The 13,776-nt window shown below is 44.3% G+C and overlaps 2 protein-coding genes across 2 annotated transcripts; both read left to right on the plus strand.

The window, feature by feature from the left end:
* The first annotated feature begins 573 nt into the window (after positions 1–573).
* Positions 574–1,776, plus strand: LOC119219711 (fer3-like protein). Its single transcript, XM_037475076.2, has one exon. It carries the CDS (start codon positions 1,001–1,003, stop codon positions 1,421–1,423), a length of 423 nt encoding a protein of 140 aa, XP_037330973.2. The 5' UTR covers positions 574–1,000; the 3' UTR covers positions 1,424–1,776.
* A 1,069-nt stretch (positions 1,777–2,845) lies between these two features.
* On the plus strand, positions 2,846–4,788 carry twist1a (twist family bHLH transcription factor 1a). The gene is made up of 2 exons (XM_037474573.2): positions 2,846–3,941; positions 4,310–4,788. The coding sequence occupies exon 1, from the start codon at positions 3,360–3,362 to the stop codon at positions 3,912–3,914; it is 555 nt and encodes a 184-aa protein (XP_037330470.1). The 5' UTR covers positions 2,846–3,359; the 3' UTR covers positions 3,915–3,941; positions 4,310–4,788.
* Positions 4,789–13,776: the final 8,988 nt, after the last annotated feature.

Here is a 13,776-nt window from a genome sequence, read left to right on the forward strand (position 1 = left end):
GTTTTTGTTCTGGACCGAACCTGTGTTTATATGAAATGTGATCTTCTCGCTGCTTATTCAATTAATGCGCACATCGGCACTTGTGTTCTTAGACCAACTACCTAATTTAAGCTTGATGAAATACAATTTGAGTCTGTGCCCTGTCCATAGGGACGTATCTATTTTTGCTGGTTTTCAGTGAAGTGAGAATAATGGAAATAGGTGACTGAGCTTTAACCCAAAGTAGTCTTAGTCAGATTTAAACGTTCAGGCTCAACTCTTTCTCGACATCTTTGTCATCACCGCTATCACCATCCGCAAAAATAACAAGTTGCTCCCAATAATGCAGTATGGTGTCCAAACAGTTGCACCACAGTTAAGCCAGTGTCTCTCTCAGTAGTCTCTGCAGTGTGGACTCTGTCCTGCCATGGAAACGGACAGTTATTTGCTTTAATTTGCAACAGAATAGCACGTGGTGTATAGTGACTGTTAGGGAATGTTCTATTTGGTCTTCTCCCGGCCTGTTTAAGTGATAAAAGTGTCATTATTTAGCCTCTGAAGCAGAGGGGAGAGTGCAAACAAGTCTGTATGACCCTCTGTCAAGAGCCTCCGTTCTTCAGAAGCTCATTAAGCGCCTCCAGGAGGACAGCGCATCAATTGGTAGGGTCCTGCGGCCTCCTCTCTGCCTTTTTAAGCCTCTCTTCTCGGATTCACCCCACTCACGGGCCGACCATAGATAGAAATGGATCCGATTTAGAGGTAGAAGGGACATGAAAGATGTCGCACTGTGAGGATGCGTATGTGACTTATTAAAACAGCAGGAAGGGTACTGGGACTCGAGCCAAATAGGATCTCACCCTGTTGTGCTCTGACCGGATTTGGAGCTTGTTGAGATGCTCCTCTGTTTTTGTCCTGAGCGCTTTGATTGGCGTCACTTTTGCGCTTGACTAGATCGCAGACGGGCTATAAAAGTGTCGTGTTCCCGGACAGACTGACCGCCGCCCTGGGACTGGACGCGGAGATGCAGGGCCACTTAGTCGACCCCACGTTAATCGATTTCGTCAATGACGTGAACCCGATGGAGCCGGCGGCTGACGACACGCACAGCCCGAACGACCGGACGCGGCTGAGCGACTCGCCATGGAGCGACCTGGAAAACGACGCGGACATCTGCGCCGTGATGGGGGGCGTGCCGAAGTACTGCAGCCGCGGGGAGCACGGCCATCGCGGCAGGTCCAAACGGAGGCGCGTCATAACCGTGGTCCAGCGGCAGGCGGCCAACGTGCGGGAAAGGAAGCGGATGTTTAGCCTCAACGAGGCGTTCGATGAACTGAGGAGGAAAGTTCCCACATTCGCCTACGAGAAGAGACTGTCCCGCATCGACACTCTGCGCCTGGCCATCGTCTACATTTCCTTCATGACGGACCTGCTGGAGAACACCTGAGTGCGAGTAGCCCTCTGTGAACTTTATTCCCTTGGAGATGGTATTGCGTTTATTAATTAACTGTTCGTGGTGAGGAAGTGTTCAAAATGATCCGAACTGTGATGTGGGTCAATTTCAGAAGTTTCAAATCCCCCTATCAAACAAAAAAGTATGAAAAATAATTTTGCCACCGACATAAATTAATAGACATGGCTTAAAAAAAATCCAAGAGTCGACCCTCTAAATATTTCACTTAATATATGTGACCTAAGATATGTTATGCCTTAAAATAAATCTAATTACTACAATAACGAATGTGTTCTTTGCTGTACATTTAATTTGTACTGTACAATGTCATCAGATTATGATCAGTGAATTCCCCGATAACTTTATTACTCCATATTAGTTTATTTTTGTATAGTATACCTCTGCATTGAATGCTATTTTAAAAGTGTAAAGTTTTGAAACAGCTGTTCTGGAGGATATGCTAATCTATACATTTTGTCAAGACTGAAGCGCCAGGTGTTATTTCAGCACCGTGGAGAGCGGCACAGTCTCACCTATCCTGACGTCAGACGTTGATCAGGTGATTGCAGTTCCCTCAAAAGAATGAACAAATCCGTAATTGTTATTAGCTTTTTTTTAAAGCATTAACAACCGCGTCAAGTGCAAATGGCTAAAGATTCATCGGATTTGAAGGTCATAACCAAAGCTCACTGCATGACGCTGCATGTTATCTTTAGCACGGTGGTGTTAATTGAGTCTTTTCAGGGAGATCCAGGCCCGAAAGGCGCTTGTGGAGGTTAGGAAACTATAAACGGGACTGCCGCGGACCTCCTCGTGCGTCGACCTCCTCAAAAGAGGCGAGGCCTCTCTTTGGATAATTCACACCACAGACCACCTCCAGAAGTTGCCAGATCTAGTTTCAACCACATGTAGAGGGACCCCTGCTGGATTTCTGATATTGTATATTGGTAAACTGGGTGGTCATGTGTTTAGACTCTCTCTCTCTCTCTCTCTCTCTCTCTCTCTCTCTCTCTCTCTCTCTCTCTCTCTCCCTCCCTCCACTTACCTAGTCCATCTTTATCACCTCCAGTGTTTGCTTTGCGCTCCAGCCGTGCACCGCCTTTAGCGACCCCGCTGTGAGCACGGATCCGCCCTCAGAGCTCCCTGGGACGGCCCGTCTTTTAAACCTGAGCCGCGGTGTCCAGATCCCTGCGGGAGTCCGACCCGTTTAAGCGCATACCTCAACGCGGGGCCGCTGACGGGAAAATAAACACCTCGGTCTGCTTATACGAGCAGAGGCCTCCTGCTGGGTCAACCTCCTGTGTTCCAGTAGGTCTGATATCTTTCACTGCCACCGCTGCTCCCATCTCAGGCCGTGTCTAGACCTGGAGCGGGAGGCTTGGGGACTACATGTGGGGGGATTCATGTTATGTTCTCTGTTACATTATTATTTATTACCAAAAGGAAAAAGATAGAAAGGGGATTCGACGTCAAATCCCTGACGGTTATCAACATTTAAAATGAATCAAAGATTGAGAGACAGTATTATGCATTTGGGGTAGAAAACCAGTTCATGTTCATGCAAAAATATACACCTGCGATTCAATGACACCGCTATTCACTCCCGTACGCAACCTTGCATGCGTCCTTAAGGAGTCTTAAACACAATTCTTCCACAATATTATAGCTAGAACTTTCCTTCCCCTGCAGTATTGTGTTACACCCCTCCTCGCCCAATCACAGCACTCCCCCAAATCCTCCTGCCCGCTATCCCCGCTATAAGAGCCCCGGTCCTTTCAGTCTAGCAGAAACCTCTGTGTGGTGTCCACTCTCCTTCGCAGGCCACGGTTCGTATTAACTGCCGCGTCTGTTGATGTTGTGTCCAGTTCTTTGAATTTGGGTCAGGGGTTACTACGCTCCCACATACAATACAAACTGTTTGGAAGAGACTATGCGGGAAGAGGACTCCTCCCCAATGGACAGTGCAGGGAACAGCGAGGAGGAGAACGACCGTCAGCGGCCGCGCAGGGGTGCAAGGAAGCGGCGGGCGACTCGGAGGCGCGCGGACGACGACGAGGAGGAGGAGGAGGACATTGAGATTCCGAGCCCCGAGAAGAAGCAATGCAGAAAGAGCTGTGACGCTGGAGGTGGAAGCGCGGGCAGCGGCGGCAGCGAAACCAGCAGCAGCCCCGCGCCCTCTTTCGACGACCTCCAGACGCAGCGCGTCATGGCCAACGTCCGCGAGCGGCAACGGACGCAGTCCCTCAACGAGGCGTTCACGTCGTTACGTAAGATCATTCCCACCCTCCCGTCGGACAAACTCAGCAAGATCCAGACGCTGAAGCTGGCGGCCCGGTACATCGACTTCCTGTGCCAAGTGCTGGAGAGCGATGAGCTGGACGCGCGGGGGACCAGCTGCAGCTACGTGGCGCACGAGCGCTTGAGCTACGCGTTCTCGGTCTGGAGAATGGGGGGGTCGTGGTCCTTGTCCACCACGACCCACTAACAGGCCTGCTGTGGATGGTGCATGAAGGTATGATGAGTGACTTTCTGCAGTGAGACGAACCGTGCCAAAATGCACATTTTACGCACAACGACTCAAAGGAATTGTAGTGTTGTGTTCCAATATAGTTTGCTTCGTTTTCGTAATGGAAAGCATGGGTGGCTCTACGCTGTATAGAAATAATACGCACATGATTTGTAGCCACAACATTTCACTAAACTTAAACTGCGACTATATACAAAGTCGGAGATGGGCCATATTCTGAATACATAGAGGTGTTTGCATTGCTTTTGACTTCCTCATCGGTCACAACCATACATCTCTGTAAAAAAGCCTACCATTGTATACACTATATGTATTGCATTTTATTCTTAACTGGATTTGCATTTCTTTCACAGATTATCCAGAGTGAAGAACCAGGGATGAGACAGACTGAAACAATCTTACAAGAGCCGAGGGACCAAGCGCTGTGCTTCAGGCCTCAGAGGAGAGTGGCCTTTTCATATTTCCCATTGCAAGGACTTTAATGTTTGCAAGGGAGCACTTAGAACAGACAAGACGGATATGAAGAAAGACAGACCACTGCGACAATGAATGTAGTAAAAACAAAATGATGTCGGATAAACTGCTCTGTTTGGAAACATGAGGGGAAAATAGGACAATTCATTCCACATTATTGGTGACAACGTTTCACAGTAAATGAAGTATTTTTTATTTATTTTTCTACACAAGCTTGCATTTCCTTTTCCCCACTCAAATGAAACTTATTTATTTTGGGGATATCACATGATGCTGAATGGATCAGGAGTCTGCACATTTTGAGTGTTGTAAATATTTGGTAATATCTTGAATAAAGGAAATAAAAGTGTCATTCTTACTTCTCCATTGTCTGAATATTCTTTAGGCTTTCAGCTAAAACAATAAGCTGAGTTACAAAGTAATACAACAAGGTTGGTTATTTAACACTCCAAATGTCTGATATATGTTTTAAACGTTTTAAATATCCAACATTTTTGGCAACAAACTCATGTCCTTTCAGTACTTTGAGCCAATGTAGAGAGTTTATTTTCATTGTTTGTTGCTGAATCGCCAGTTAACTAAACCACAGTGGAGGGAGCAAAAGAAAACATCTCGTACTCGTGTCTTAGTCTGTAGTGATTTCTGGAGCTCAGGGATCTGGGGGAGCCATAATTAGCCGGTGGTCTGTTTGAACAGCGTGACTATAGAGCTGTGCGAGGCATGCATGATATTCCCAGATGTCCAACAAGCTACAGGTCAGCATGGGAGTCTCCTGCAGGTGCTACAGCAGACCAGAGCTCTAACGGTCATAAAGCAACCTGAATGCCTGTATGGTTACATAACTGAAGAAAAAAAAGGAAGTTATTTACATACAAACTCCGTGATCAAAACAACAAAGGCATAGAATGAGAAAACCAGATGATCATTAAAAGACACATTTTAAATCATTATGAGTTTGGTGTATCAATTCGAAATCAATTAAATTCAATCCATTTTCATTTCATTTTCAACATGCATTACATTGAAATGAAAATGCCTGAAACCAGGATTTTAATCAACAATACCTCCTCTCTTAATTACGGGTTCATGAAATCAACCTTTAGTAAGTCTTCTTGAGCAAAGCTCGGCCTAATCACCATTGCATTATTTACAAAAATGAATCTAAATATGAATGTATTTTCTGCACTAAAGTAAATCCTACATGGAATGTAACATTATCTGAAAAGGGCTATTGGACGAGATGGGGCCCCATTACCAAAAGTCTACTTCCCATAAATGTCCAGTGATACGTGTTTAAAGACGACCCAGGTCCTGCAGGAATAGTTCCAGGAGCACTTGGAGCTGTCATTTATGAAAGATACTGAGAAACACTTCATACTGCGTTCCATATCTCTCCATAGGGTTGTTGAGTGATGATTTTGGGAGCCTTTTATGTGTTTTTGCTTCACGGGTTGCGTGCGGAAGGTAAAGCCATCAGCTCTGACCCGAGGTCCTCGCCTGCCATCGAGGGGAATCGATTCCCACCCTGAGATCACCGTTGCCGTGTTATCTTAAACTTGAGGTTGTTGCTCTGACGCAGAGGAATGTCACCTCTGAGGTTTCGAGGCTCACTCGCTCACTCAAAACGCACACACACACACATACATATATATATATATATATATATATTGTATATACAGTATATATAGGTTTTACACACCGATGGAGATTTCTCACGCCTACCAAACACGGAAATACATTCCACAGACAGAAAGAGGGGGATGAGCAACTGAGCTCCTGCCCACCTTTGATGTTCGAAGGTACTGGGTCGACCGCCGGTTATCAGCGTGAAGGCATCTGGCTCTCTGGTTGTAAGTCTGGGATGATAAACTCTTTGATGACTGACACTCTCTCTCTCTCTCTCTCTGTCCCGCTCATTAATCACAGTTTATATCTGGCGTGCAGTCTAATGCAATCTAAGAGTCAGAGGTGCAGGCCTGTGTGTGTTTAAAAACCAGGCGCTGTGCATCTTTGTGAGAAGGGGCTCCCCACGCCTCCGCATACGGACATTTGGACCATCCTGATGTTTGTTGACTCGTCTAAACGAACATAGAGCTTCTTGTTTAACTTCTCCCTTTTCTTATTTTAGTTGATTGATGTTTCCATGTCTCTCTACAGCTCTCCCTTTACGGGGTAACAAGACGAGAGGGTGAGAGATAGATTTGCAAGCCTGGTTTCCATTAGTGCTAATTATCGTGGTTTCATCTCAACCTGAAGCAGTCTGTGTGTGTGTGTGTGTGTGTGTTTGTCTGTAAGTGTGTATGCACTGGAGTCTTCTTTTATTTGTTTTCTGCTGCTTTTGACTGCTGCTTTCTGATCACATTCTCGCTCTGAAAGAAAAGGTGAAAAAATTCACGCTAATAATGATTCTGTGGTGTTGATCAGGTAAAGGGCAGAAGGGATAACTGTCAGTGTTTCCCAGTTAGAAACTTTCTCGCTAGATTTTGCAACTTTTGGCTATATGCATGAGTTTATCAGTTGAATACTTTTTAAAAATCTAGCGTACTCACGCTAAGATTACCAAACCTAGTTATAAAACATAGATTCAATTTATCAAGCTTTATTGGCATGCCATTAAGTATATTGTTGCCAATTACAGGAATACAAAATATTAAATCATAATCATTAAATCATTTTGTATTTGCCTTCTTTTTTTTAATTCTGGGAGGAATTCCCCAATGATGTTTCTCTAGTCTACAGCTCTCCCTCCTCTTGATGACAGCACAGCCTGGAGGACCCCTTTACCGGCACACGGCCTCCTTCGTTAACAACTTGCAGGAGAAGCAATAAGAGAAGCCTTTTGGAGGCCGCTACGGTAACCCGGTGTGTGATAGCGAGCAGGAAGGAAGAGAGTGACAGAGGACTGACAGATAGGAAGTGAGGGCAAAGCAGCCCAGTAACATAATGAGTGCTCACACATTCCCTGGGGTCGGTGCCAACTGCACCCATCCCGCCTGACCTTTGACCTCTCAAACTGACCCCGTCCCCAGACTGCAGGGACCCCCAGCTGGACCCCGAGCCACCACATTCACGTCGACAAAGCATCCACTCAGATCGCTAATACCTCTCAGATGGATGGATGGATGGAGGTGGGCTGAGGATGGCGGGGAGCTACGGTGTGGAGAGAATCGTCTCAAAATGAAGGCAGAAGTGAGAAAAAGAGGAAGCGTCGTGAGAAAAGGGGTCAGGAGGGAGGGACCCAACTTATATGAATCCCGCCCAGCCCTCCCGCCCGAGGCTGTTTATCTTGCAGATTGAGTTAAGCGCAAGCCCCGTATAACTCTCCACATACCACACAATATCACAGTGACCCCGTTTTTACGAATATAAACATACGCGCTTTATCAAAGACCAGCACGGCTCATTCAAACACATTGGCTCTTTCTCCTAACTTAATTAACCTCGCCTTATACAAAGTTCCTTTATTGGATTTGGAGTCTTCTAATTCTGGCTTTAAATGGGGAACTTTAGGGAGTCTGTTGAGGATGATTGAGTAGCTTTCCTCCATGTTTACGTTATATAACCACAGCGGTCTCTTATCATGCATTCGTCTACAGACTATCAGCGTGAAAAGAGCCCTGAGGTCACGCACAACGCACTGTGTCTTATTGCTACAAAGAGAGGCCATTGTTTGACTGAACACAGGTTTCCTTCACAATGACGGGAGTGTGGCTGTCAGTGGGGAAATGTATGTTTCCTTGTTGTGTTAATAGTAGAGAGAATTGTTCCGACTCGGCCCAAACACACACACACACACACACACACACACACACAGTGTTGCATCATACTGGGTTATATAAAGTTTTAGCTCTTCTCTGTTGAAAGCAATAACCAAAAGAGAGCTGCAGTTTACTGGCATTCTGAGGGCCCCTGTCATGAGCAAGTATGTGCACTCAAACACACTCACACACACACACACACACATGGGTAAAGTTGGGGATGACTTGGCAGTAAAAGTGAGTCTAGCATATTGTCTAAGGGGAGCTGTGCTGGGAGAGAAATTGACGTTGAAATCTCCAGCCTTCCCTCTGGTGTTCACTCTGGTGTGGTCTCTCCATTTCTTTTTTCACCTTCTTTATTTCTCCGTCGTATTTTCTCTCACGACTTTGAGGTGGTCTGTGTTGTTCCGTTTTTTCCATCATCCCTAATCTCCCTCTTCATTGCGCTCTCTCCTCTTCTCTATCATACAGTCTCCTTTTCATTGTTTAACATTTCTTCTTTCTCATTTCCTCCTCTTCTTCAAACTCCCTCCCCTTTCCCCCTTTTTGTTTACCTCCACACACAAAAAAACCCACTCATTGTGCCTCACTATTGAGGCCGTTCGCCAAAAATGTGTGAGCAACGCCAGAAATTGGGTGTGCACTTGGAGGAAGACCAGGCCGAGACAAAAAGAAAGATGCCGGGTCTGTAAGAAAGTCTTGCTGATGCAGTGATTATCACTAGCCACTGATTCAGTGTGTGTGTGTGTGTGTGTATGTGTGTTTGTGGATTTTCTTTCCCAGGCAAAACATTTTAAATGGAGTGACAGTTTCTCTCCCCCTGTTTGTCCCTTTCTTCTCACTCAGAAGGTGTTGGTTGTGGGATTTTATAAGGCTAGAGTTTGGTGGCACATGAACCGTTTGCCTGTTTTTTTTCCCCAGGTCCTGTAAAAAAGTCCTAAATGCCTCATAACTCTCTTCCCCAGGCTGCTTGGAGGGGGTTAATGCCAACTTTCAAAGTCTTTCACAAACCCACAGAGAGACACACACACACACGTGCACACACACACACATACACACACACACACACACACACACACACACAGGGGAAAGTAACACAACCTATTTTAAAAATCAAAAAAAGAGCCAAAAGGACCAAAAGCACATATAAATGCAATGAAGGACACATAAACGCAGAAATTGTGAGAGAGAGAGAGAGAGAGAGAGAGAGAGAGAGAGAGAGAGAAGTTTGTGTGTGTGTTTCCAGAAAACGAGTTTGAAGAGATGATGGCATTGTAACAAGAGAGGTGCCAGGATTACAACATGGCAGTGTCTTTGTGTGCATGTGTGTGTGTCTGTGTGTGTGTGCAACCACGCATGTGGGAGAGTTATAAATAGTTGGATCTTCCGGACTACATAACAGTGTATAAGTGAACAGGTCCGCTACCTGGAGCCACCAAACCTCAAACCAGTAACTGCCCCACAACCTGGTCGCACAAGAAAGACACAGTAGCTACGCTGAGTTTGAACTGAACGCTGAGCAGAATCTGACTGGTGCAGGTCCCTGGGTCGCATTGTGAGGAGGTGCCTCACACAACAACACAATCTGACTCGTGGATCTCCACAGATTTTAGGTTAGACGGGGGTTATTAAAAAAGGGCACCACAGGGATATCGACATGGTGGGCCTGACCTGGATTTAAAGGGAGGAGAACCATAATGTTGGAAGTAGGTTATTTGGGTTGGAAGGGGCAGCGCACCACTTCCTGAGGCCACACGCGTGACCAGCACCTGCATCAAGGTAGAAATATGCAGCGAAAACAGTTTTGCACTGAAATAATACAGGTTGCATTGCCCATAGTAAATAAAATGCCCACATGGTGCTAAAAAAACCTTCATGACCCTTCATTATTAAAGATGTCTGGATTCTCATCCCCCAAATCCGTAACTGCTCTGTGCGCTTTTACAACTCATTACTTCGATACACAAATCTCTAAAGCCAGAATTAATCGATTTACTTGCATATGTTCTTAAGTTCTGCTTTCACTTCAACTTCTTTCTAAGTTTGTCACAGATGTAAGGCCCCCAAAATCAGGAGTTAGGGCAGGAAGTGAACCCTCCCCCCATACTACGTTTACACTCACACACACTGAAACTTGAGCCACAGGAAGCGGTCCTGCGCAGCATCATGTCAGGGCAGATTAATTATTCACCATTTGAAAAATGCACCTTTTTCCCCTCTCCTATATATTTCTCCCCCTCCCCTCCGCTCTACTGTTTTCATTGTCCGTCCTCCAGAGAGCAACAGTCAAGGAGACAAAAAGCTCTGCTACCTGCGTTATCTCAAGCTGAGCTGCGTTCAGACACAAAACGAGCTGCTGCTGCTGCTGCTGCTGCTGCGGTTGCACAGGCCCCAAATTCCGGGAAATATTCTCCGGTGGTGTTCCCCGAGGACCTGCGGTATTCCTGCCCACAGGATCCCCACAATGCTTTGGTGGAATTTTCTAAATGGATGAAAAGCAGGTTTATTCAAACTCTTTTGAAAAGTGAAACATATACCTTTCTTATCTTTCCGTGGCTGTATTCTTTTACTGTGCAAACCCAACTGTGAAAAGACTGAGGGAGGGAATAAAATCAACAATGTTGTGCTGGTTTTATGAGAACAGAGTGAACAAACAATAAACCACCCATAATGTGGCCGATTAACACCATAAAACCTCATTCCAGTGACTTCACCCCAGTTTCTTTCTCTTAACTTTCTTAAAAAGCAACAAAAAATTGAACGTGACAATAAAGAAAAGAAAGTGAATTAATGGGCTGACTTAACCAGCAACTTTACTCTACTTGTTTTAGTCGATTCACAATTCAAACAGAATGGCAAATAGATTTGTGTTTGTTTAGAATGATACACAATTATACCTGATCCCTGGATTGATTGATAAAGGAAAGTCCTCACAAACATGTGAGAAGTAGTATATTCCTTGATTATAAACAAGCAGGACTTATGTGATAAAATATAGGATAGTTTGTTATTATTTATTTTCCTAGTAATATTAATCACATGTTCTTTTTACTTTCATTGTTTTTAACCGCATCAGAATCAACACGTGTTCATTTACAATGGATGAAAAAAAAGTTTGATGCGGCCTATGCATGTGAAGTCCATGCTCAACATTTGACAACAAATTATGTTTCTACAGTTAGCAGCTAATTGCCAAACTCTTTAACTTTAAATGCAGCTTTCCATCCCTTTAATTGTCTGTATGGAGCAATGTAAAAAGTCCATGAAGTCAGTAAAGGCTCTATAGCCATATTCCTGTTCCTGGTGATATATATATATACAGTATATGTATATATATATATATATATATATATATATATATATATATATATATATATATATATATATATATATATATATATATATATATGTCAGCGGTGTCAGCGGTTAGTGTGTGACCACAGAGATGTGCACACAGCGCCACAATGACACAGTCATTTTTCACCAGGAAGTGTCCACTCTCCTCCTGTCACACGGTGACTGTGTGGACCAAGCTGAGGTCAGGGAGAGATGGTTGTGTTAAGTGGAGTTTGGTGGAGCAGCGGCCAAGCGCACTTTCCCCTCAGGCAAGTAGTCAAGGGACGATCGGGGGGCAAACCCACCCACACACGCACACACACACACACACGCACACACAACCTCATGCACACACACACATACCTTTAAGCGGTTGATTCTGAAGCAAACATCTTGCCCCATCAATATCCCCAGTGCCTTGGGCTGCTTGCCCCACTGGCCTACCCTGGTGACCCTTGTTACCGTGGTGATTAAATATTGGGGGCCTTCATCTGCAAACATTTAGCCAGTGTCACCCTGCCACCGCGGGCTTAGCAGCAACACACACAAACATGCAACTGAGGTCACATTGTGCCACACAATTAACAGCTGACAAATTAATATCTCATCTCTGCAACGGCTGTCGGTTGAAAACCCTCGAACACTGAGCTATTTTTAAGCGTAAAAGTAATACTATACCTCGCAGCATTAAAATCTCACCCAAAGGGTGGTTGTAAAAAGGTTTCAGTTTTCTTTCTTGACAGAAAACAGAGGCTGTGGTCAGAATTCCAAAGCACAATTCAAACTGTGTTCCAAACGGTTGTATTTCTGCCAAAATCTGGAGACACTGACACACTTCTTGTTAGAACGTGTCAGAGCGATACTGTTGCATAAAAGTGGTGCATTAAGCCCTGTGAGGTAATTATCCATTTATGAAGTGGTGCATCTTTTCAGTGTCACAGTCTGTCAAAGGACTCAGCAGTTGGAGGTAAGGCTGGTTTTATTTTATCATCAAAGGTGACATTTTGGAGATAGATCAACAAAGTTATATACCTATGACACCCATTTCCTTCGTCATTGAATTACCATTGGATGCCACATTCCACCTCCTGACCTCTGACCTATGACACGCAGGTCCTCCTCCTCCAGGCAAAACCAAAATGGACACTGTGCCTCAGGTCACTTGTCCGCTTACTAAGCAGAGCAAAGGAAGTCGTAGCGTCTGGAAATAAGTCTCCGCTAATTACATTTCTAGTTTTTAAGCAACTCAATTTGCCGCATCGTTATCCAACAAATGCAAACAAATGTTGATATTATGTTGGACATCCAAACAAACACAGCATCCTAATATTGCCCCCGATAGCTTTAGTGTTATTAAAAGTACCTGAGGTGGTGCTATGGGAGATGTACACAAAATCCAAAATCTTTCTCATTAACAGTGATTGAGCAGGTAAGGCACACACAAGAACTCTGGCCTTCAGTCTGGCTGAATCACACTGGTGCAGTGTGCAGTACCACAAAAAAAAAAAAAAAAAAAAGATCTGAGTCTCAGTTAAGAGAAAAGAACTAATGGAGGATTCAAAAATAAGTACAAATCGGAGCAGGCGAATATACACAAGGACAACATTACAGCCACATTTTTATTAAATTTACAGGTTGACAACTCCACATGTCAGACGTCTTATAACCATGATCAGGTGATATGTGATCCGTTTCTGCATGCTTCGATTATTCCTGGTGGAAAAACAATGGCTTTCCTTGTTCTGTGCAAAAATGCACTCAGGTTTTTCCAAAGATATTTTGATCCTAATACAGTCAATACCTGTATAAAAATCATTCCAGTTCAATCAGTTCAATTAAATGGAGGGCTGAAACAAAAGTGAGAATTTTGCTCTGTGCAATATTTGCTTTATTTAAAATATTTGGAAAGTTGACGCTTTGTCTATACTTCACAAAACATTGTAGCAGGACAAAAAGATTCTTCCTTGGAATCTTTTTTTAAATCGCTGTCCCACTATTATTAATAAATGTTTATTACATAGCAGACAGCTCGCTTTCAGTATATTGTTTACGTAAGTGTCTCTGCTGTGCTTTTGTGCTCTTCTTCAAGGGATTGCTCCTTGTTTGTGAAACTCTGATTGCACAACAGGATTCATTTGAGACATTCCACCGATTTCTCTTTGGGCCAACCACGCACACCTACATGAGTGATGGATAAATATTGACACCTAGGGGTGAAGATATCACACTGCTGGTTAGGAGTGGTCACATTG

The sequence above is a fragment of the Pungitius pungitius genome, chromosome 17 (assembly GCF_949316345.1).
Source record: "Pungitius pungitius chromosome 17, fPunPun2.1, whole genome shotgun sequence".
NCBI lineage: Eukaryota > Metazoa > Chordata > Actinopteri > Perciformes > Gasterosteidae > Pungitius > Pungitius pungitius.

Bases quoted from the DNA above. Each gene is read 5' to 3' on its own strand.
- twist1a (XM_037474573.2), top strand. From the start codon at position 3,360: ATGCGGGAAGAGGACTCCTCCCCAATGGACAGTGCAGGGAACAGCGAG.
- LOC119219711 (XM_037475076.2), top strand. From the start codon at position 1,001: ATGCAGGGCCACTTAGTCGACCCCACGTTAATCGATTTCGTCAATGAC.